Source organism: Theropithecus gelada, chromosome 1, assembly GCF_003255815.1.
Source record: "Theropithecus gelada isolate Dixy chromosome 1, Tgel_1.0, whole genome shotgun sequence".
Lineage (NCBI taxonomy): Eukaryota > Metazoa > Chordata > Mammalia > Primates > Cercopithecidae > Theropithecus > Theropithecus gelada.
Window position 1 is genome coordinate 190,700,416 of NC_037668.1, and position 26,021 is coordinate 190,726,436.

A 26,021-nucleotide genomic window follows, 5' to 3' on the forward strand; every position below is an offset into this window, starting at 1 on the left:
GTGAAAAAGTGAGACTCCATCTCAAAAATAAATAAATAAATAAAAATAAAAAACATCAGGTTCCTCCTAGTTCAGATTTTCTGCAAGTGTTTTTCCAGCAAAGTTTATCTTTCTCTTCCTCCTTCCTCTGCTACATGTAATCAGAGACTCACTTAGTAAAAGCAGCAGTAGTAAACCCTCAACATTAAACCTGCAGCTCTTCTCCATACACAAAGCACTTTTACATTCCTATGGTCTCACTCAGTTCTTATATAACAAGTGGTCAGGAAGGCCTATGATCCCCATTCTACAGATGATGAAACTGAGGTTCATGGAAGCCAAAGACTTACATGGCTAGTAAGTAGCTGAGTCAGAACTTGAACCCAGGTCTTCTACTTCTAAATGCAGCTGTTCTGGCTGCATTCCCTCCTTAAGTCAGCAGAAGATACTTGAAAAACGCTGCTAAAGGATTAAAAAAAAAAAAAACTCCTAATGTCTATAACAGGAAATAACCTAATACCTGACTTTTGAGAGTTACTTGCCAAGTACTGTTTAACTGCATTACATGTATTATCTAATGTAATCCTCACAACAGCCTACGTGGTGTGTACTACCATCTCTATTTTTCACAAATGAAGAAACTGGGCCCCAGAGAGGTGAAGTAACTCACCCAAGATCCCATAGCTCTTAAGTAGGGGAGCTGGAATTTGACCCCAGATGTTTCAGCTCTGGGGTCTGTGCTATTAATGTTTCTCTCTACCACCTCCCACTGTGCCTCTCTACAGTCCATGATGTAAGGCTGCCAAGCCCCGACTTTGAATTCTCTTCCTGCCCCACATTATGGGGGTATGGGTGTGCATACATGTGAAGCAAACCTGAGCATGTCCCATATACTCAGCCACATTCTGCCTGCCATGTCAGAGCACCAGAATGACTGGATTCCTGTCCATGCCCCAGAGCCTCTTCCTCCATCCCCAGAAAGGTGAGAGAAAGTCCCCCAGCCCCACCAGGTGTCTCCCCCACTGCACTTGTTCTAAATGACAAAGCAAGACACTGATCAGACATGACAAAATGTCCTCAGTGGTTCCATAGAGTGCTGAGATTGTGAACGAGTCCTTTTCTTCCTTCTTTTTTTTACACCTTTCAGTATATCACAAAGTATCTTCAATGAGAACATTAATCAGAAAAACACATGTTTTAATTAAAAAAATAATAATAAACCTTGGGCACACAAACAAGACATGAATCCAAAATGTATCTTTACCAAGTGGAATTTAGAAGACGCTTGATCTCTTTTATGGGGCTGGAGTCAATTATGCTCCCCCTCCATGCTCTTTCAAAGATGTCTGATCTCAGAACTAAGGTGTTACCCTCTTCTTGTTAAGCCCTTCCCTGCACATTCTCAGGTTAATTAAAGAGGCCTCCATGGTCCTCTTTTCCACACTACCACTTAAAGACCCACGGGTTGGAGCTTTCCATTGAATTAAGAATTTCTTTTCTATAAAAAGGACACAGATGACAGACACTTAAACCGAGCTCCCAATTTGCATATTTATTAGGTCTAAATTAATCATTTTATCCCCAAAATGCATGGGTTTCAATGTTTGCTCAGTGTAGTATGGGCTTTTAATTCCCACCCTGGTGATGCCACAGCTAGCAGTTGTGAGCAGTGTGACAATGTGCCTGAAGTCTCTGTGGCATTTTACAGCTGTGCCTCGCTCCAGACCCACCTGGGCTGTAAAAGTAAACCAGCTTCTGTGCCCCTCACTGCCCTCTCTTAGATGCAGCTGTGCCAAGGGATGGGCAATTTTTTGGATCTGGGATCCCAAATCCAGCTGGGGCCTCAGTAGGATCAAATAAGCAGAAGATTAACAACACACATGGAAGTCGGGAGAGGAGGCAGAATAATGACTTTGTTTGGTGGACAGTTCAGGGGACCAGCAGGATGTATTTAGGTTGTTTATTTGTTTTTACAAGACTCCAGTTGACACCAGGCTCTTGGGGCATGACCAATACCAACTCAGAAAGGGGAAAACAAAAAAGCCCAATTTCCTATGCAGTGAGTGTAGCTACTGACTGAGCAGCTCCATGTAGTTTATATTATTACTTCTGTGTTACATGGCAAAGATATGTCTGTGTTTGGAAGCTTTTGCAGTTTTACTGGAAAGCTCAAATTTAAATGTAAGTCGCTGAGGCATACCAAATTCTGCTGGCTTTGTCTTGGAGATTTATCGGAACCCACTGAAATGACTGGTTTCAGAATGAAAGATTCTTGGGCAGAAATAATGCATGTGAAAGTACCTTGCACGATGCCTGGCACATTCCAGACATAATAGATAGTGGTTAAATTGAATAGTCAAATCTCAGCTGCCGAGCAGAGAAGAGGGGTCTCTGATAAACCAAAGCCTACGGCGATTTTTAATACCCCTTGTAGGGATAGCGCAGGCAAAGAGGTATAGCCTTCAAGAGTACGATGCCCAAATTCCCTCTAACTTCAGGCTCTGTCAGCCACCTCAATGCAAATTTCCCTGAATAAATTCCACTAGGCTACAGAGTCATTTGCATGTTAATATTAATGGGCTCTCATTGCCTGTGCCACCTCTCTATCCCAAAGTTTTCTACTCCTGCCCAAGGGCAAATTTTATTAAGGAGGAAGAGAATACAAGGGTATCAGCTTCCAAACTTGGTGGGGTGGGAATGGGGACATTGCCAATAAGGAAAAGCAAAATTGAAGAGCAGTGTATCTTCACTTACATGCAAGACTGGAGTGCTGCCAGTCAGGACCCCACAGGCATGTACTACTCTTGCTGAGCAAGAAGTCTGAGAAACACTAGAAGCCTCCCAGGTGATCGCAAGCCAGGACTAATGGATTTAGAGGCTAATTTCTTTTTATCAGTTAGCATCCTTTCCAACTTCACTGACAGTACCTGAGTTTGCCACTTAGCAGTATCCTACTCTTAGGATGGGTTGATCTCAGCTCATCATTCTGAGTGTTATCTATGCCTTCTCTGATGAAACAACAGAGCTTAAAGTTTGGCCCCAAAGCTGCCTCTATCCACTGATAAACCCTCACCTTGTCCTGAGTGGACCATAAGAGGTTCATTGTAAGCAAGATCCCTACCTGATGGCCTGGAAAAGAGTTAAGATGTCAAAAAATAATAATAAAACCAAAAAAGAGAAGAAAAGAAAAGAACTGGCACTCACAAACCCTCAAAAACCTCCTTTGATCAAGATGTCTTCCCTTGTTGTGTTTCTGCCACATAACATAAGTCCATTTCATTCTTTCCATCATGTTAATGGCTTCCCGTCCTCTTGTCTCTGGTGTTTGCACAAGACTCTGGAGGGAATTAAATACAAGTAGTATGGAAGAGAAGAAAACATGGATACATTATTTATAATTTACTGTCGCCTGAAATTTCATCCAAGGTCTACTTGTCTTTTAGAGATATGAATATAAATGAGGAAACAAATATTCCCCACAGAGCAGCCAGGACTTGGTGAAATGATTGTCTGAGAGGCAGTGTCGTTGTCTCTTTTAATACTATAAAAAGCAAACAAAGTTCTCGCTAAAGCTTGCCCTAAGAGACAGTGAGCACTATAAAATAGGTTGTCTTGACCTTGAGGTTAAGTGAAGACAATCATTTGCAGAGGTACCCAGAGATGGGTAATAAAATGTTTTCTTTTATTACCTTTGCTCCAATTCCTGCCCTCCCACATCCAGGCTGAGCTGTTCTGTGGAGCTTTTTAAGAAAACTTTGGAGTCTAACACAAGCTTCAGCTTTTCAGGTTGTGAAAATTAATGAAGATTGGCAAACACACACTCTGAAACAATAGATGGCAGATCATGGAAACTCACATACTTATCAGATAGACATTCTAGTTAGAAAGGAAAGCCTCATGATCACTATCCACAGCTGTCTATCCTCAGATATGCCACAAATCCTTTTCACCAAAGTGGAGAGGTGATGGGGCTTCTCTCTGCTCCACTGTTTAGAAACAGCTTGAGTTCTTGCTTTATTAAGACAAACAAACCCCTAAAAGGAGAAGTCTACCTTCTTTCTTTGGGACCTGGCTGTGGAGAAGGAAGTAGGGCACTAATTATCCCATTTGAACAAACCATTTCCATGCATGTCCAAAATTAATAGAAGGATAGGTGTCAGATCAGAGGTTTCAATTAATCACACTGCACAGTTTATCACATAGCACCCATGTCAATCTCCAACAAGGTCCCAGTTTGTAATTACTCATTTATTTCCTTTTACCCTCTTCTTCCACCTTCCATAGCAAGCATTCTGATACATTAAATTTGTGTCCTTTTGTTGTATTTTTGAAAAATATGTTACTGTAAAATTACTTTGAGTATAAATATTTTAAATATGTTTTAACAGTATTGGGTTACATAATTCATTCCCTATTCTCATAGATTTGCTCAGCACTGTTTTTCAGACCCATCCGTGTTGTCATGCATCTATATAGTCTTTTGCTTCCAACTGTTGCAAAATACTGCATGGTGGGCACCCATCTTATTTTACCTCTCCATTCTCCTGAAAATGGACATCAGATTGTCTCCAACCTTCCACCACCACAAATGGTGCTGCAGTAAATACTTTGTACATGTCCACTTATATATCACTAAGGCAATGCCTTCTGGAATATATGCCCAGAAGAGGAATTGCTGGGTCACAGGGGATGTGTTTACATAGTTTAAATATGTACTGCTCTCCCACATGGCTGTACTAGTCTACACCCCCTCCAACAGTGCACAAAAGCTCCTATTTCCTAATGACATGTATCATTCCAAATGCCTTGACATGGCCCGGCTTTGTCATTTTTGATAATCTCATAGAGATAATTGATATCTCATTTTTTAGTTGAATGTCTTTAATAATTAGTTTGAGTTTAAACATCTCTTCATATGTTTATTAGTCGTTTGAGTGTTGTTTTCTTCTAAATTGCCTGCTCATATAGTTTGTCAATTTTCTTCCAGGTTCCTGTACTAAATATTAGCTATTACTATTTGAGCTTTTAAAACCTTTCTTAAGAAGTCTTTCTCTGCATGTAAGCCAAAAGGTTTTCTTCAATATGTTCTGCTATTAACTTTCTAGATTTATTTCTTTATATTTAGTCTATTTTATACTGGTATTAGTTGAGGATACAGTTTCATTTTTCTTTCTACAGTGAACCAGTTCTCCTAACATCATTTATTGAATAATCCATCTGTTCTGTATTGGTTTGCGGTACACTGTATATTAAGTTCCCATATGTACATGGATCTCTCTTTGACCTCTGAACTCCCTGTTCTACTCTCAGGTCTATTTTTCCATTCTTTTGCAAATACCACACTGTGTTTTTATAACTATAGCTTAATATATTAATATATGGTAAAATAAGTTTCCTTAGTTTTCTTTTTTGAGGTTGACTTACCTAATTGGTGACCTTTATTTTTCCAAAGGCATCATAGTTTAACAAGTTTAGTTTATCAAGTTTATCAAGTCTCCCCCTCAAAATGTTTAACTTGAATTTAGATTGAAATTACAATGAATTTATAAATTAATTTGGGGAGAACTGACATCTTTGTAATACTACAGTCATCCCTTCTCAAGGCCTATAATGCATTTTCATTTGTTCAAATCATCCTTATTTTTAATAGCGTTGCAAGTTTTTCCTTTATATTCATAACAAACATTCTATATGTTCTTGGCTAATTTCTGAATGTTTTATTTTTTATTGCTGATAATTTTTATCTAATTTAAAAATATATATTTTCTAGTTGGTTATTACCAATGTAGAAAAATACCATTACTTTTTTATATCAATCCAGTATCTAGCAATCCTGCTGAATTCTCTTATTGATTCTATCTTATTGATTCTACATAACTCTTATTTTTCTTTTCTTATCACATTACCTAGGACCTCCTGAACTACGTTAAATAGTGACAGCAATATTAGGTACTTTGACTTTAGTTGCATTCTCAAAAGGAATGTAACTAAAGCATTATCATATTGCATAATCTTTGCTAAATCTTCCTTTTTAAACTTCCTTTTGATAAAAATTAAAATTAAATTAAAAAAAAAAAAGCCTATTTAGGCCAGGTGCAGTGACTCACACCTATAATCCCAGCACTTTGGAAACAGACAGATCACTTGAGGTCAGGTGGTCGAGAATAGCCTGGGCAACATGATGAAACCTGTCTCTACTAAAGATACATAAGTTAGCTGGGCGTGGTGGTGCACACCTGTAATTCCAGGTACTCAGGAGGCTGAGACAAGAGAATCGCTTGACCCTGGGAGGCGGAGGCTGTTGTGAGCCAAGATGGCATCACTGCACTCCAGCCTGAGCAACAAAGCAAGACCCTGTCTCAAAATAAAATAAAATAAAATAAAATAAAATAAAACAAAACAAAACAACAACAAAAAATAAAACAAACAAACAAAAAAACCTATTTAATTTTTTCTAAAATAAAGAAAATATATAATTGGCTAACCTTAAATAAACACAGAGTGTTTGTTTAGATTTGAGTTTTAAAACATTTATCAAGGTATAGAATTTTCTTCTAAGTCAAGAGTTTTTGTAATAAGCTTTGTTGTTAAACTTTATCAAATGGTTTTTATAATACCTGTTTAATTTATTATATGACTTTATCGGTTAGTATACTAATGAAGTGAGTTATATTAATAGATTCTTTCTTGATATATTAATTACAATCCTTAGAGAAATCTCACCTGAATATGATTTGTTAATGCACTGTTATATATGGTTAGCTACTATCCGTTTAGACTTTTCACATCTACAGTCATAAGTGAAACTGGCCTATGTATTTTTTTTCTTGTGTATACCTCTTTACTGGGTTTTGAAATCCATGTTCACTAATCTCACTTTAAAAAGAAACAAAAAAAGAGCTAGACAGCTTCATCTTTCACTCTTTTTTCTTTTTTGTTCATTTTTTTTTTCTTTTTTTCTTTTGTGGAATAACTTGTTCAGGACAGAACTCATCACTAAAACCACCTGGGCACGTTATTGTTGTTTTGTTTGTGTCTTTCTGTTTCTTTGTTTTTGGAATGGAAAACATTTGACTACCACGTCTAAGTTTTTAAAATTAATTATCCATCCATGCTCTTTCTTTCTTCTTTTACCAGTTTTGACCCTTTATAAATTTTTGGAAATGTATTCATTTCATCTGAGTTCCAGAATTTAGTAGCATAAAATTCTTCAAAAGACTTTTCATTGTTTTTTTCTAATCTCTACCGCATCTGTAGCTATTTTTCCTTTTTCATTTTTTTCATATTCTGTGTCTTTACTTCTCAATCAGTCTTCCCAGTGATATATTTATTTTATTAATATTTTCAAAGAACGAGACTTTAGATTTCAGATCCATAGTTATGTTTGTTTATCCCTCCTCCTTTCTTAAATGTGTCAATATGGCATCTTTGTGTAACAATCCAAGTACTTGAGCACCCTCTCAAATCCCTCTGGACTCTTTCCTCCCTACCTGCTTCACCTCCCCACAAACAAGCCCTGTCTAGGTTTTGGCTCTGGATTCTAATGGATAGGCTTTCTCTTTTCTCTCTGTTAATTATAGCCTTTTATTTAAGACAATATAAATAAAGTTTTTCCAAGTAGTTAATCATTCTTACTTTTCACGTCTCTAGAACTTGTCACTCTTATTTGTGTTCTCTAAATTTTCAATAATGGATTTTGTAAGGCAAACCTTCCCCAATTTCATATGCCCGAGGAACTTTTGTATTTTTTTCATACATTTAAATTGTAATTTGATCAGATATAAAATACTACCTAAAAATATTTGCTCCCATCATATTTAAAAATTTTTTCCATTGTCTTCTCAAATGTAGTGTTGCCATTGAGAAGTCGAATGTTAATCTGCTTCTTGTTCTTCTGTAGATGGTCTACTTTTTCTTTGTAGAAGCTTTAAAAACAGTGTTTCTTTCTTTTTGCAACTCTTACACTTCATTATATGTCTTGAAGTTCATTTATCTTTTTATCTCCAGTTTCACAGTCTATACACTTTTTAAATCTGATCTGTTTCATCTTTAATTCTAAGACATTTATCTTCATTATTTAAGCACTTTCTCCTTTTTTATTTTTCTTTTTAGGACTTCTGTTAGCTAGATGTTGAAATACATAGTCTATCCTCTAAATGCCTTAGCTTTTTTAACGTTTTCTTTCTCTTTATTCTTACTTTTTATGTTCTCAAAGAGTTCCTTAATCAGAACTTCCAATTCACTTGCTTATTTTTTAGCTTATTTAAATCCCTTATTCACCCTATCTGCTGTATTCTTACTTTAAACTGTTAATATATTAATTTTTATTTATTCGATTTTTTAAAAATCCTGTTTCATATTGTTAATTTACTTACTTACCTCCTTAAATAAAGTTATTGTGCTTAATTTAAATTCTGTTCTAATAATTCTGTACCAGATGATCAATCTCATAATGGTTGTGGTCTTTCTTTCACAGTAGTCTTACTCTTCAGTGAATGGATATTCTGATCTGTGAGCTCATGTTCCTTTGGGGTTATCAGCTCCTCTGCCTGGTAGTGCAGGTATTAGAAAAAGGCCGCAGACATGTGAAGGGTAGGCAGTGATTACTCCATGGCAATATGAAAGACAAACAAAACAGACTTTTTCAAAACTTTCTTCCAAGCCTTCCTCTCCCTTTATTTGGTGGTGTTTGGTTTTGTGGGGTTTTGTTTTGTTTTGTTTTTTTGTTTGTTTGTTTTTTGTGTTTTTTTGTTTGTTTTTTGTTTTTTGACAGAGTCTCACTCTGTCACTGGGGCTGGAGTGCAGTGGCACGATCTTGGCTCACTGCAACCTCCATCTCCAGGGTTCAAGAGATTCTCCTGCCTCAGCCTCCCGAATAGCTGGGATCACAGGCACCTGTCACTAAGCCCAGCTAATTTTTTGTATTTTTAGTAGAGACAGGGTTTCACCATGTTGGCCAGGCTGGTCTTGTTTGTTTGTTTTGTTTGTTTGTTTTGTTTCTTTTGTTTGTTTGTTTTTATCAGACTAATGCTGCTGCGATGAATGAGTTGTGCAATGTTCCCTCTTGTTCTATTTCCTGGAAAAGAGTGTATAAAATTGATGATATTTATTCTTTAAATTCTTGGTAGAATTCACAGTGAAGCTACCTAGGCCTGGAAATTCTTTTTCTAGAAATTTTACCCACAAATTCTATTTTTAAAAATAGTTTCATACTATTCAGGTTATCTTTTCATTTTATCTTCCACAACTTTGGGGATGTGGTGATTTTCAAGAAATTAGTCCACGTCATCTAAGTGACTGAATTGATTTCCATAGAATTGTTTGTACTGTTCAATAGGACAGGGACATGTGATCCCCTACAGGGAGGCAGCGAATCTTGCCAAGCAATAATACAACCTACTATTGAGGCAGGAGAATAGGGTCTAGAGGCAGGGAATGTAAGACCAATTCATGCTGACTTCTCAAAGCTGGATCAAAAGGAAAACACCTGAGTATGAAGGCAGGTACCCTAAGGTCATCAACTTCCTAAAGTTAAACCAAAAGAAAAAACCCCATCTCCCCACGCCTAGTAACAAAGGTTCAAAGCCTGCTCTCCCTACAACCCTCCCCCATCCACCACATCTCAGATGGAAAGGGAAAGTGTCCTGGATTGGCCACCCTAAGCACCAGTCATCCCTTCATCTGCATTTAATTCACCCCAGCCTTTAATTAGCCACAGGCCAAAACCTTCATTCAGATAAGGAGTAGCTGATAGAGATCTCAAAAGGAGTACTTAACACCCAGGAAATTTTTTAACCAAGCCCTTGAGCTGCTTGCCCAGGTGCACTCTCACCTTGTGGAGTGCTTTCTTGCTTTAATAAATCCCTGCCTTCTCTGCTTCATTCCTGTGTTTCATTCCTGTGTTACTTTGTGTGTCTTGCCCAATTCTTTGTTCAAAAACGCCAAAAACCTGGACATCTGGCACTTGAGGCCTGCCTTCCAGTAACACCACGGGTCGAAGGTGACATCGTGAATGTTACAGCAGAACCTTACATATTACTATATACAGAAGCTGCTCTGGCCTATTTTAAACTGTGTTGTCCCAAATGTTTTCAGAAAATCTAATTTTAATTTTCCTTTTCGTAACCATAGGGGAGGGATAGGATATAGTGCTCACATGGCATCATACATTTAACAAACACTGATTGAGCACCTACTTTAGGTTAGACACTGTTCTAAGTGCTCAGTGATGCATAAGGTAAGAGCCAGATGATTAGACTCTCATGGAACTTACATTCAAGGGGATGAGGCAATGGGAATTGACCAAAAACTGAGTAAATAAATAAACAGAGTAATGGAATAGGGACAGTGTAAAGAACTGACTTCTAGGACAGCACCTGTAGTAGGAAGTCTTTCCCGATTATCACTTGCCACTTCCTCCACCGATCCCAGACCCTGGTCTCAACTACGGTGGTCAGGACAGGCGTCTCTTTAACTGAGACATGTGAGGCAAGACTTGAATAATGAGAGTGAATCCACAAAGAAGAGCATTCCAGGCCTAGGGAGGAGTAATCACTATACCCTGAGGGAGGAGTAAGTTTGGTCTTTTCCATCTGTTAAGAGAAAGCCAATGAGGCTGAAGAAGAGTGAAAGCGGGAAGGAGTGCAGGACAGAGATGGAGTGTACAGAGCTTTGTAGGCCATGGTAGGGATTATGGATTTTATTCTAATTGCAATAAAGAAGGGTTTTTGGCAAGTAAGACATAAGATGAAATCAGATCACATTCACATTATAAAAAGGTCACTCTGGCTAAAGTGCAGAGAATGAATGCAGGTGTGACCAGAATGGCATCAGGGAAATCAGTAGGAAGTGTCATCAGGACCCAGCCCTCCCTTGCCATGTTGAATCAAGAGCCACAGAGAGGGGCCAGGCTGGCAACTGCCAGTCTGTGACCAACCTAATCTGCCATGAAATTGGATCTTCTGATATAAGCGGATCCACGGAATAACAAGACAAGTGATGTCAGAACATTCCTCTAGTACTAGGATGCTTTTAGCTGACTTGTGAAGGGAAGATTTGGATGTCTGTTGCACTTGCCCTTGGGCAGAAGGCAGGTGGTCTGCAGAACCTGAGGACCTTCTTCCAGAGCTCTGTTTAGGGTGGACACTTCAAAGCTGCCTTGTTCAGTTAATTCTCCACTCACTCTATTACTTCTTTAAAGGCTATTGTCACTCTCCTCCTGGGTTCCCACTACTATATCCTGAATGGGGTCCTGCCTCCAGGCTCACCCCCATCTAATTCATTCTCCACACTGCAGTGAGAATGTTCTTTCCAACAAGTTGAGCTTAAAGTCCACCAAAAGACTCTTTCTCCAATTGCCTCCATGAATGACATGATCCCATCCCTGCTTACCTCCCCAGGGCTCTCTCTCTTCCATCCCACCCGATTCTTGCTCTGTCTCCTGCTAAACCTTCAACTTCCCAAAGGGGCCACACTTTTGCACAGGCCTGGAACACCCTTCTCCACCAATTTGTGGCCAGCATCTAGGTCAGTTCCTAAGGTCACTTTCTGATTAGCAGTTGTCACCCCCTGTCCTATCCCAGGCCCCTACTGCTCACCCCATCCTTGCCAGCCAGGCATCATTGCACACCCACATCCAAGTTTTGGCAGCCCGCAATGTGTATCTCTTTCCCAGAGCATTTAGAGCTCAAGGTTATATTTGTTTCTCCCACCACAGCATGAGCAGCCTGAAAGGTTGTGACTGTGTCTTTTCCTTCTTTACATTCCCATCTTTTAGCCCAGGATTTAGAACCCCAACAGACACTCTGTTATATATTTGTTGAATTGGTAAGAGTGCAAACAGGTAAATATACTGGGAGACGCTGTGAGGAGGCCAAGTGGCTCACCCCATGTGGGCTGAGCAGGTAACCTTGCCCTGTCGGCAGACTCAGGCTGCCCCTGACAGTCTAGTCAGCTACTCTGCAGATGTGGGCCATTGATTCTAACAAGGGAGAGTCAACCACAAACAAGCTTCTGGGAAAAACAAATCTAAGTGCTGATAGCCAGAGGTGGCTGCCTGCACTTCTATGGAGCAACACTGTGTTCTGCGCTTACAGAGAAACTTGCTGAGACTGTTTTCAGAGACAAATGCTGACATCGTGGCTTCAGACCTGATGCTGAGGTCAGAAAAGTGGACAGACACTTGCCAGGGCCATTAAAGCTGATCATTTTAAAGGAACACCCAAGAATCCAAAACAAGTAAGGGGCACGGCCAGGACACAGGAAGGCTGTCCCAGCAGCGGTGGTCCCCCGACTGCACTGCCTGTCATGTAGCTTGCTCCACTCCACTCAGCATTCAGCCTCCACTGCCCAGAACAAGCCAATTTCTGAGCCATTCTTCCGGTGAACACCATGGTCCTGTTGATCTCACAATTACATCTAGAAACACTTAACCATGTTTCAGTGTACCAAGCACTCCTTGTGGCTTTTCTCTTAACTTAGTAATCACCACAGCCTGTGCTAAAAAAAAAAATAAAAATTAAACAAAAGTTTCTTCGTCAGTCTAGGCTCCAATTATTGCACCACAAGGAAGAAAAACCTTCCAGTTTTGCTCTTGGTCTTAAGACTTTTGCTTTGGGAAAAATTACTGAGCTGATGTATGTTGGGGTTAGAGGCGAGTTTCTGATAATATTAAATGGTATGACATCCAGAGAGCTAGGAATGCCTGAAATTTGCCCTGACAGTCTCCTAAAATGTATGAAGCCCCAGTACATTCACACTGAATACAGCAGAGCAGGAACCAGTGTGTTCTTTATTATCAGCTAAGCCAAACTCCAATAACCCCCAAAGCAGAACAAAACAATAAAAACTAGAACACAAAGCTTAGACTCAAGGCTAAATACAATCTCTTATCCCCTCTCCTTCCTGCAACACTCAATCTAATTCTTGGAACCAGCCCACTCAAGACATACCTACTGGGAAAGGGAAAGAGGAGGAAAGGGGGCGAGTGGGGGAGAGACAGAGATTCAATCTATAGTATTTATCCACCCAGCCACAGAGATCTGGGCAGAGAACACAGACCTCCGAGGCATTGCTCAGTTTGCCATTTCCACCTCTTGGCCTCTAGAGAAGAGGAAAGTGTGCCAGACAAAGAGTGGGTTCAAATCCAGCTGGTCTTCAGACTTGTCTGAGAAGCTTCAGTAAAACACTGATTCCCTGTGCCACCCCCTGATATTCTGATTCAGTGAATCTGCTATGGAAACCAGGAATCTCAATTTTAATAAGATCCCAGTCTGAGAACTATTAGTGAGCCTCTGCCTTCTCTTGTCTGCAAAAAAGGAATAATATTTTGGACAAGGATTAGAGTTGCAGGCCAGAGTGGGTTGAAAAGGAATGGTTTTGCTGTAAATGTGGTGTCTTCTCCAAGTTCCGAAGATGCAAAAATCCCAGGTTGCTGCTCTTGATAGTCTGTGTGAGCAAAATGCTTCTTGTCTTTACGTTAATGCCACAGACTAAATCACAGCAAACAGAATCTATAAACAACCAAATGGCCTTGCAATTTGTCAAAGGGAAGGCAAGCACACCCAGCAACCATGCTTCATTGCCTCATGCACATCTGGGGAGCCTCCCTCCCAACCAACAAGATCACTGCCGGCCTGGAAGGAAGAAAGCGTGGTCCTTCCTCTCCCAGGGTGTAATCTGGGATTTTATCCCATCCAGTGTTTTGGCACCCCTTAGAAAACACTTTTTTCTTCAGATAATTTTATTCTTATTTTCTAACTTTAAAAAATGAATCACTCTTTTATGATAGCCATTCAGGTATTCAAAACTCCCCTTCTCCAAGTCATCTCAGTTTACTGTATTTGTCTGTAAGTCTAGCTTTAAAGCAACTAATATGTTTGAGCCTTTAAAAAGTATCTCTAATATAAATATTAAATCAACCTACATCATCAATATGAAGAAGCCTGCATGAGATCATGTCTTTCCCCATTCTGAGGTTTGGATTTATATGTGTATTTGTATGAGACTGTCATTTTGAGATTTGTGGGGAGATGTTTTGTTGGGGATACATTGATATTGGAAAGAAATTTGGGGTTCTGGCTCCTTCAAGAAGCTGAGTTTATTGAATGAAGAAACCTTTCTTCAGGAAAAAGGGCTATTAGTGCATACCTTAGGAGTAAGCTAAAGACCAAGGGCATCAATTGCGGATCTTCTAAAATGAGAAACTCAGTGAGAGGAAAGAGGAGAAAGAAAGGCACACAGGCTGGATGCTCCAGAGGCCAGGTCAAGAATGACCAGGAAGCCAGGAGAAAATGGCAGTACTCATAAAGCAGCAGGGAGAGGGGACAGAGACAGCTCACACCTGTCTCCTGAAATGTAACTGTAGCCTCTAGGGGTAGGTGGGATCAGGAACTGTGAAGAGTTCTAGGACACGCTGCAGATGACAGTTAGCTTTTCTGCAGCTATTAAAGAAATCAGTTTGAGAGGGTATGGATATTTGATCTGAACATAGAAGTTTTTGAGATCTTTAATCTTTGGGGTCTTTTTGCTTGTAAGATAAATGCAGGTATTAATTAATCCTTTGCTGCATGCATAGATTTCTATCTTCAGTAAATTCTATCATACACTATATTTCCTGCTTTAGTAGGGTGCAAAGAGCACTTAACCCATCTGAAAATGTGAGTTCTAGCAATCTGAGTCATGTAATCTCTCTAAGTGCAGTTTCCTTCTCTGTAAAATAAGTATATCTATACCAATCTGCGTTCCTCTCAAGTTTCTTGCAAGAATTAAATGGAAATAAAAACACCTGGTAAAGGACAGGTTCTATAGAAATATATTGTCATTCCCTGGTATAACCATGCCTGCAGTAGGCAATGCCTTTGTTCTAAACTATGTTAGGTGGGTGCGCCCTCGACAGGGGCGGGGTGGGGAGGGCGGTGGCAGCAAGTTGACGGGCAGTCCTGGTGCGGGGGGGTCAGTTAACACATCTCCGGGGGGCCTTCCATAAACCGACTCCAACCACCTCTTCCTGACATAGGAGGCTTCACTGGTGATCTGTAATGGGGTCTGAGATGATCAGGGCTTTCAGTGAGGTTGCTATGTTGCCATCCGTGGGTGGCGTTGTGCTGTCACTTACTCAGACTCATCAGCGGGCCCTATGTCACACCTGTAGTGCACCGGTTCTGCCACTAGGGGACACTGCAGTAACTGACACGTGCTGTCCCTCCCCAGCCTCTCTTCTTGACTGCAACATCAAGGATGCAGAACTAGATCAATCGCAGCATGCTCTTCGTTAACCCAGAAGATCATTCTATTTACAGAGCACCCAAACCACCCTTTCCCACACAGCAAGCTCTGCCTTTAGCTTGCTCTAGCAGCTCCTGCAGTCCAGAAAAGCTCCTCCGGTGGGCTTTCTGCTGCTTCGCTTTCCTGGTCAGCATTAAAATTTGCCCTGAAGCTAAGCTCTTCAAGACACAGGATTTAAACTCCTCTTTCAGCTAATTAGATATTGTTCTACAAATTGGGCTGTTCTCTCTGAAAGATGAGCTGCAATTTACTTCCCCTGCCCTCTCCTTAAACTTAAACTGAACTGTAAAGCATGGCCACTTGATTGTTTAGTCCAGTCAGGAGATGGTTTTGTACAAGGAATAGATAATTCATCTTCTTGCTAATGCCGAGCTTGTTTGGGCATTCCTTAATGGCTACTGTAAAGATGATAGAAAGCTTTGCTCAGATGCCTCTCATCCTTTTGAAAGGTGGAGCCTGCAGTGATTTATTTTGGCCCATGCATCTGTAATCATTGCCTGAGTAACCAATCACTAGCTGCATTAACACATCTTTGCCCTTCAAGGGGGAGATTTTTATTATCCTCATTTTACTGATAAGAAAACTGATGCCCAATTGATTTACTTAAAGTCAAATAAATAGGTAACTGGTGGAGCTAGACCATAAACTCAGCCCTTTAGTCCTCAGATCCCATGAAATTGTATGTTGTCTGATAAGTCTAACAACAGTTGAGGAAGGGAAATTCAAGAGGGTGCCAAGTCCCCACATTCACACCTTGAGCTCCACTGAGGATTTCTTGCAGCTATTGATGATGTACCAGGAGGCCTGCTAAGACCTTCTATGATCCAAGGAGCTCTTATGCAAAGTGAGAGAAAGAATCTTTTCTGGACATTGTCTATTTTCCTTGCAGGGGGCCGGGTGTTCCCTCATCCTCAAGACTGTGCCCAGCATTTGATGAATGGAGACACTTTGAGTGGGGTTTACCCCATCTTCCTCAATGGGGAGCTGAGCCAGAAGTTACAAGTGTACTGTGATATGACCACCGACGGGGGCGGCTGGATTGTAAGTACAGGCGGCTGCTCTCCTTGCACGGAAGTATCCTCAGTGTTCTAGTCTACCTAGCTCAGCACCTGCCAAGCCAACTTCACCATCCTTCTGGCCATCCTTTTATCACGCCCCACATGTCCATCTTGGGGCTCCTCATTGCCCTCAAGGCCCTCGTTCAGCAGTTCAATCATATGTCTGGCCAGGCAGGGAAAGGAATAACTATATCTGTCCTTACAGAAGGAGGAGGAAGAAAGGACAGTTAAGCAGGAGGGTGCTGGGGAAAGGCAGTAGCAGCTCTGTTGGGCCCAAGGTTCTTGCCTGCTGAGAAATGCATCTATAATAAAGTAGTGGAGGTACCGGGCAGAGAGGCTCATTCCTGTAATCCCAGCACTTTGGGAAGCCAAGGAGGGTGGATGACTTGAGGCCAGGAGTTCAAGACCAGCCTGGCCAACATGGCAAAACCCTGTATCTCTACTAAAAATACAAAAATTAGCTGGGCACAGTGGCGCATGCCTGTAGTCCCAGCTACTCAGGAGGCTGAGGCAGGGGAATCACTTGAACCCGGGGGGTGGAGGTTGTAGTGAGACGAGACCATGCCACTGTATTGTAGCCTGGGTGACAGAGTGAGTAAGACTCAAAAAACAAAACAAAAACAAACAAAAAGGCAGTGGAAGAAAAGTATTTCTGTATGAGGAGGTGATTACTGCCACAGAGAGATGGTCAGAAGCCTCCAATTGAGGATTGCGTATGGGAAAGCAGAGAGGGCCCAAACATGGATAGCTGACTCCCCTTCCCCATTCTTCCCGGGGTCTCCCTGGTTCTTCCCCAGAGCCATCACAACCTTCAGGGAGCACCAGTGGTCAGGAAAAGAGAGACACTGTTTCCTGTCACCACCCTCCTCCCATGCCTGATAGGGCAATACAGAGTGAGGGAAAATAAGGGCAGCCTCCTTAATGCAAGCCTGTCGGGGCAGCCGGGAGTTCCCACTGCCTGGCCCTAAAGCAGCCCAATATTAGCCAAATCGCTTTAGGATGGAAAACCAGCCCCTCCACCCTTCTTCGGATTCCCTCTCTCACTCTGCTAACAGTGCTGGATGTTTCCTGGTGCAAAACGGGTAGGTTTTGAATGGTGATGTGCTCATAACAGCTACTCTTGGGAGACATTTTCTTTTATGTTTCTGACGTATTTGCACCTCCTTCTTAAAGCATAATTGGAAATTGAAGCCAAGGTTGATATATTGGAGGTTAAATAAAATAAGCACTTAAACAGCTCAGAAAGTGAATGATATGCAGTATTGCTTTGCCTGCAATAGGACGATGACAGTTACTAGCTGATTTGAAGTAGGTCCTATTCTTTTGGTGAGAAATGCTTTCTACTGCACTCTGTAGTGCAAAAGATTCATTTGAGAGCCAAGCCTATTTCCCCTGATATTTAGGGCTTGATATGTATCCTGAGTCCTTTCTACATTGCAGGGGTGCAAATTAGTGTCAACATCACACTGGAGCCTATTCATCAGGGGCCTCTACACTTCAAGAGAAGTGTTCTGAGCATCTCCTACAAAAATTGCTGTGTAAATACTGAGCTCTGCTCTGAAATGTTCCTTATTTGGACATCTTTGTCATTGCAGATATAAAACCCAGTTATATCAATTTAAAACCCAGTTATATCAATTTTACTTATCACAGTTTATTTTCCCTAGCATCTCCTTGGGTTTTTCTTTTTTTTTTTTTCTTTCCTTCATAGGTATTTCAGAGGCGGCAGAATGGCCAAACTGATTTTTTCCGGAAATGGGCTGATTACCGTGTTGGCTTCGGGAACCTGGAGGATGAGTTCTGGCTGGGTAAAGCCTCCTTATTGCTTTCCCTTGATGTGCTTCTCTGGCTTTTTGTCCATCTCTCTCCTTTTTGTGTCCATCTGAGATTATCAGAAACCCTGTGTTTGTTGAGAAACTGACAGCTCCTGAATTGCTTTCAGAACCTCTTGCTCTGTTTAGCTTCACTATTGATCTGTTTTTATCTTACTGTGGTGTTTTCCTCTTTTCTCTGTCTCTTCCCATCCTCATTAATAGTCTCTTGTTCTGATGGGTTTTGACATGAGGCTACTACAAAGGGAATGAGCTGCCTGGTGGGGAAGGGGCACAGGGAGCAACAGGCTGCCTGGCCATTTCCCAGAAGCAAGGCAACCAGCCAGCCAGCCTGCAGGTCAGGGGAGAAATAAGGCCAGCCACTCCACTTAGTTCCTTGGGGAATGTTATTACCTGACCTGGGAAGGAAAAGGGAAAAAAATGAAAGTGGCATTAGAGGTGACTGACAATTTCCTAGAGGTCTGACACTGGCAGGAAATATAGATCAAGAACCAAACTGGCGTGAGATGGTAAACACACATCCAAGCCAGGCAGATGGTGGTGGTGCCAAGTTCTGGAAGGTGGTCCATTTATTATGACCTGTGTCCCCCTCTTAGTTAGATTTTCATAGTGATGGAAAAAGGGAGGTAGAGGAAAAGATTAATTGTCAAGTTCCATATTTGTGGTCTCCTCTCTGTCTTCCCTGCCACTATCTCCTCTCACCATCTTCTCCTGGATGCCTAGATAACAAGCTTCTTAACGGCCTCTCTGCTTCTAGGACCACCCCATTGTCCACATGGCTATAATCACCCAACAGGTTCTTCTTGCCTTTTGCACAGATAAACCCAATTCTCTGAGACAGCATTATTGCAGTAAAGAAAGAGTTTAATTAACACAAGGCCACCAAGTGGAAGGACTGGAGTTATTACACAAATCAATCTCTCCAAAAACTCAGAAGCTAGGGTTTTTATGGATAATTTGGTGGGCAGGGGGTTAGGGAATGGGTACTGCCAACTGGTTGGGGATGAAATCATAGGATTGTGGAAAATGTTCCTCGTGCACTGAGTCTGCATTTAGTTGGGGGAGGCAGGCCCAGTTGAGTCATGTGTCATTGGTCCAGGTGGGGTCACTTGGTTGCCTGAATGCAAAAGTCTGAAAAACATCTCAAAAGACCAATCTGCAATAGTGCTGTTATCTATAGGAGCAACTGGAAAAGTCACAAATCTCTGGCCACATGACCCTGAGCAGTAAGGGATTATAGAAACTATGCCTACAGTTTAGCAGAACTCAGGTCCCTCCCGTAATCCTAATCTCTTGGCCTTTCATTAGTCTTACAAAGGTAGTTTCAGTCCCTGAAAAAGGAGGAGAGCAGTTTTAGGGAGGGACTATTATCATCCTTGCTTTAAAATTAAACTATAAACTGAATTCCTCCCATGGTTAGCTTGGCCTATGCCCAGAAATGAGTGAGGAGGGCAGCCAGCCAGTGAGGCCAGGACCAAGATGGAGTCAGCCAAGCTAGACTTCTCTCACTGTCATGATCTTTGCAAAGGTGGGTTCATGACCACTAGAATGATCTTCCTCACACCCCAAACATGAGTGACGGCTAATCCCCTTTGTAAAACTTTTCAATGACTCCACATTACCACCAGGAGAAGGCTCAATGCCTTAGCCAAAGTACAGGCCCTCTCTTACCTGCCTCTGAAGCCTCCTCTACACCCTAAGTACCTCACCTGCTCTTCCCCTCACTCCTCTCCAACACCAAACTCCACATATGCACAACTACCGATGCTTCCTCTGCCAGGAGCACTCCTAGCCAACAGTCCTCCTTTCCCCACATGCCTTGTGTGGTGAGTGCCATCTGTGTATATTCAGAGACACAGCTAAGCACCTTCTCCTCCACAGAGCCAGTCCTCACCAGTTTTCTCCCTCATTGCCTGTGGGAGAAGTGGCCACTCCTTCTTGTCTGGTACAGATCATAGTGTCCATTTTACTTCCCATCTGTCTCTGCTATGTGCGCTTCATTGAGGGCTGGGACCACCTCTTATTTATCTTTTAAGTCTATTACCTATATACCTATGACAGTGCCTGGGAGACAGTAGGTACCTAAAATGTAGATAATCAATAAATCAATCAATGATCAGAATCAATTGAATGCATTTTAAATCCACAGATTTGTGTTTGCTGATACAGACAATAAAAACATAAGGTAAATGCCACACAAAAACATTGACATAAAAGTCAAACAAATTGAAAAATATTCTTACCTTCAAAGCATCAGCAAGCAACTTAGGAGACAAGTGTAATACCCATGAATCAATACATCCATAAGCAGACAGGACAGGACTCACGTTTCCCAAAGCTGAGCAGCTGTATACCACTTTCACAATTTGTGTCATATTTTCTGAAATACATAAACTATCATGCACTTAAAATTTCTATAGATTACTCTTTAATTAAATATATTTTTAAAAGAAATGTTATAGCATTGCCAAAAATAGAAAGCTAGTTATCATGTGTCATAAATAAAAAAGCCTCAAAAATAAATGCAATTAAAAGAAAACTATATTAATAGTATTAAGTAACAGTTAAATACAGGTACTCCAAGCCTGTTGTTGCTGGCAGTGGTGATGGTGTTAAAAATGGAGATTAGGAAGTGTTTCATGCTTTTCATGCTAAACAAACCACTAAAATACTAGAACCAAACTGAGATTGTGAGTGAAGGTTAGGATCAGGGTTAAGGTATCTCCTTGATCTATTACAAAAGACTGAGATTAAATCTGGAAATACCTTTCTTCTTATTATTGAAGGCTACTTAGTGCCTTATATATCTCATGTCATCAGAGATGCCATCCACACTGGGAAACACTGTCCTAACCTATGAACCACTGAAAAGAAGGCCACAGATATTCAAAGAAGGAAGAGACCAGCTTCCTAGAGAAGGCACTGAGGAATGAGTCAGTCAGAAGAATGAAGGGAGGAAAATGATGAAAAGGAGGGAAGGCAGGAATTCTTCTGATAACTGCAAACCGAGGCCAGGGAGGAAACCCATCCACTGAGAGAAAAGGTGCAAGTGAGGGAAAGAAAACAATGAGGTGAGTGGGTTGAATAGAGGCAAGTAGGGAACTTAACAATCAGAAACAGAAGTCTTCACTTGATGATGTAGGTAAGAGGGAGACAGGGAGGGCTCTTGAAGAGGCTAGGCCTGGTGCAGTGTAGTTTGGGAGCAATACTCAGGTTGGGGATAACACTATGACCCATAGTTTATGTCCTATATGGGGTTCTCTAGAAACAGAGATCGAAACAGGAATTCTTGTTCAAGTGACTTACTGGGGGAGTTCACCAGGGAGAAGGAAATGGGGGAACCAAAATAGGGCAAAGAAAACTACAAAAATGTGGTTTTGGCTGGAGACTCCCTTCAGTGTGATCCCTAGGGAAGCTTGGGAGCATGAATTGCTCCTCAGAGCTGGTCACCACTTAGGCAAGGAGGCCAAGCTTTTGTACCCCTCCACATCAGTCATTGATGGAGGTCTGCTCCATGGCATGGGGAAAACAGCTTAGCTTCCAGGATGAAGTGACTCCCATTTGGTCAAGGGCAATTTTCCAAGAAGAAAGCAGCTGCAAGTTGCTAACAGCCAACACTTGTAGCAGCTTGGGGGATGGATCTATCTGCCAATTAAAGGCATCACAGCAAGGCACCATCAGCATCTACTACATCTGCACAAGCACACGTCTAGGGTAAGTTGTGGCTTAGCAACTCAGCCAACAGCAAAGAGCAGTCAAACAGCCCTTGACTTATAATCAAGGAAAGCTCTAAGTCTCAAATGGGACAGGAAAGCCAAAAGACCTGGATGGCCTTCAGCCAATCATTTCACCGCTCTTGGACTTCAGCTTCTTCTTCTGCAAAACAAAGAGACTGGCCTGAGTAACCACTAAATTCCCTTCAGTCTCTGCAATTGTTTGATTCTAAATCATGGCATACTCAAATAGATATCAGATATCACAGCAAAGCAAGGGGACTCTAGTTCAGTAAGCAGATAAAACTTAAGACTCAGAGAAATTACCAGCAACACAAGATGAATGGTTCAAAGTTTGGGCAGGTAGATCAAAATTGGAGAGTCCCAGGGCATGGCTAATCATGACAAGCAAGCAAGAAAATGTAAATAAGAAAATATTGGCCAGGTGCAGTGGCTCACACCTGTAATCCCAGCACTTTGAGAGGCCGAGGTGGGCGGATCATGAGGTCAGGAGATCAAGACCATCCTGGCTAACACAGTGAAACCTCATCTTTACTAAAAATACAAAAAATGAGCCGGGCGTGGTGGTGGGCACCTGTAGTTCCAGCTACTTGGGAGGTTGAGGCAGGAGAATGGTGTGAACCTGGGAGGTGGAGCTTGCAGTGAGCCAAGATTGTGTCACTGCACTCCAGCCTGGCAACAGAGTGAGATTCTGTCTCAAAAGAAAAAAGAAAAAAAAAAAAAAAGAAAAAAAAAGGAAAGAAAAGAAAGAAAATATATATCACCATATCACGAAGGGGGATCTGGACTCTGCCTAACTCGGGGACTTACAAAGGTTTGCACCTTACAAGAATCTATTAGACCAAGGCCTGGGAAGCTTAGAGGCAAAGGAGGAAGCAGATGAATGAGGGTAACTGGCTGAAAAGGCCAGTGGAAAGGTAGCAGTGCAAATGTAGTAGGCAGATTAGAGAGAAAGGGACTGGAGTCAGGAGGCAGAGAATAATATTCTATGACCTGGCTATGGAGCCCCAGGAAGCCTAGGCTGGGGGCAGGAGAAGCAGTGTGAGGAAAGGTCGACAGAGCCCTTCCTGCATGCTACCAGGAGATGTTAAGATGTTCTAGATGCTCTGAACTCCTCTAATCAATGTTTTCACCTCACGCTTTTGATCACTCATGCCCAAGGACTCACACCCATGTAATACCTCTTGTAATTTTCTTCTAGTACCATGGTTTGGCAGAGGAGGTGAGAGGGGATGGGGCCAGGAATCCTGAGGCTCAGGGCTTGTCAGTTACTGGGTCAAAAGGAGATATTAGAACCCCTGAGTTTCCTGTTTTGGAAACCCATCAGCAGACCTGGACTGTCCTCTTTGCAGGAAGAAATTCAGAGTCTGGTAGGGTCCCCTTGATAGCAACCTGTGAAGCACCAAGAGCAAAAGCAATCTGGAGTCCCCTCCTCTTCCCTGTAACATGTTTTGAGGCCACAGACGCATTTCCCTCCCATTTTCCAAAGCTGCTGGGGGCCGGTCTCAGTGCATTTTCTGCTCTTCTCCACAGGGCTGGACAACATACACAGGATCACATCCCAGGGCCGCTATGAGCTGCGCGTGGATATGCGTGATGGCCAGGAGGCCGCCTTCGCCTCCTACGACAGGTTCTCTGTCGAGGACAACAGAAACCTGTACAAACTCCGCATAGGAAGCTACAACGGCACTGCGGGTACCTATGGCTCCTGAGCAGACCCCACGGGCGGTGGGCATGGGACAAGAGCCCCCAGATTCTAGGCCTCAGCTGCCTCAGGAAGCAGCAGCACCCACAGAGTTCCTGCATTCACTGCTGGCCAGGGAGAAGGGCCATGCCACTCGGAACCACTGGCAGTGGTCCCAGCTCTCCCTGACCACTCACCTAAAAGCAACTTTGCAGGACTTCAGTTTCACCATCTGGAAAATTGTAATAAGGATGCCTGCCCTGAGTAGTCAGAAAAAAATGAGACCAGTAGAGTGAATGTGCTTTTAAAGTTTTTTGTTTTTTTTTTTTTTTTTGAGACGGAGTCTCGCTCTGTCGCCCAGGCTGGAGTGCAGTGGCGCGATCTCGGCTCACTGCAAGCTCCGCCTCCTGGGTTCACGCCATTCTCCTGCCTCAGCCTCCCGAGTAGCTGGGACTACAGGCGCCCACAACCGCGCCCGGCTAATTTTTTGTATTTTTAGTAGAGACGGGGTTTCACCGTGGTCTCGATCTCCTGACCTTGTGATCCGCCCGCCTCGGCCTCCCAAAGTGCTGGGATTACAGGCGTTTGAGCCACCGCGCCCGGCCGCTTTTAAAGTTTAAAAAAGATGCAGTGTGAAGACGAAGAAGGATTGTTTTGCTTGTTTAGATTAGTCACTATGGGCTCTTACGCAGTGAGAGCAGAATCATCCACTGTCTGGGTAGAAATCTCCCATGCAATGACATCCAGGAAAACTATCTTTGAATTAGTGCAAATCATACAGATGTCGCCCGTCTCTGAGATGCCCCCAACACCCCACCCTGGCCATCAGCGGTCATGCTAACACCTGGTCAAGGAGCAAATGATGCCACTTACCTGTTCCTCATTGGCCATGTTCCTTTTCATTCCTCTGCAAGAATCACATAGATGGTCAGGTTTTCTGTGTAAAATTTTATATTATTTCTACCAAGCAGAACAACCATCTCATCGAGCTTGGTTGCATTAGTAGTTTTTTCAGAACATAACATCCAGTCTGCTTCTTGGGCTTTGCCAATCTGTTTCCTGTGTTCTATTATAACACATTTCATAAAACCTGATTTTTCAAATATTCTAATGTTTGATACTTGGAATTATTGGCCCTTTCATTAACACCAATTTTAGGGTTAAATGCTGGTGTGTAATTTTAGCAACATTTTTATGACTCTTGAAATTAAGAAGAGAATTAGGGTGTTGTCCTTCCAGTTACTGAATCTGTTCAAGTATTTCTCTTTTCAGCCAGATACTCCAAAGAGAAGACATGCTTTCCTTTCTCATGCTCACATCTGAGATCATTTCCAACAGCAATGACATCAGCCTGAAGTGCCCCCAACAAAAGGCCCAATTTGACACACTTTGGGCATAAAACAGCCATTGAAACGGAGCATATTAAACAAGATGCCAGACTAAATCATTTAAAAAATCACCTGATGCTATTCACTTCTAAGATTAGAATTGTGCCTGTAGAAAAGCCATTCTGATTTCTCCTATAGGAAAAGAAGCCAGCCTTCCAACTTCCCTATAGCACCCACTCCCTCCCTCCCTCCTCTTCATCCCCCTGTGCTTTCATTTGCCTTTCTTGGGCCTGGCCCTTGCTCCCTCTGTTCCAGCTCTGTCTTGCTTCGGGGCCTATGGAGGCCAGAACAGGTGGACTGCATGCTACTCTCATGTCTCAGGGGGAGATCCTGCCAACAGTTTGGCTGTTCATCATCAGCTAATTAGGGTCTTATCTCTCACCTCGAATATTCAGTTCATCTTCTTCAAAAGTTGAAAAGTTGGGCTTCGTTAGGCTGCCATCCTCTCTAGGCAACATCACACAATGGTTGTTCTTTCTAGATCAGGTTTCTGGGGAGGAAGAGCCCATCCCCTCTCTTCTGGCATTTAATATCGCCCAATTCTCCTGTACCTTATCTTTAGTAGTTTCTCATTTTTGCTGGCCTTCTGAATCAACCCATCTCCAGGGCCTCCGATCCAAGTTCAGCCTTTTCTCCTGTTCCTCATTTCCCAAGGCTGCAAACATTCAAGTTTCTAGGACGCTGCTTGGATCAGAACTGAAAATTCCAAACTAAGTTATCAATCAGAGGTTGTTGAGCAGCTCCTAAAAGTTTATTGTGCAAGTTGTGGGGACTCAATAGAAGCATAAAACATGGCCTTTACAAAAACTAAATGTCTAGTTTTAAAAAAGAAACAGGAAATAACTCATCACACAATCAGTGGTACTCAGTTCTAGCTTTTTTTGTTTTTGTTTTTGTGTTTTTGAGACAGAGTCTCACTCTTTCACCCAGGCTGGTGTGCAGTGGCTTGATCTTGGCTCACTGCAACCTCCGCCTCCCAGGTTCAAGCAATTCTCCTGCTTCAGCCTCCCGAGTAGCGGGGAGTACAGGCACACACCACCACGCCCAGCTAATTTTTGTGT

At 42.1% G+C, this 26,021-nt stretch overlaps 1 protein-coding gene across 4 annotated transcripts in view; it reads left to right on the plus strand.

Moving 5' to 3' along the window:
- The window catches only part of TNR (tenascin R), a 418,990-nt gene that overhangs the window by 388,228 nt on the left and 4,741 nt on the right, over positions 1 to 26,021 (plus strand). For all 4 annotated transcript variants that reach the window (XM_025396562.1, XM_025396589.1, XM_025396580.1 and 1 more), the window contains 3 exons: positions 16,154 to 16,305; positions 18,034 to 18,130; positions 23,422 to 23,583. In XM_025396562.1, coding sequence (XP_025252347.1) covers positions 16,154 to 16,305; positions 18,034 to 18,130; positions 23,422 to 23,583 — 411 coding nt within the window. The remainder of the gene's footprint in view (positions 1 to 16,153; positions 16,306 to 18,033; positions 18,131 to 23,421; positions 23,584 to 26,021) is intronic.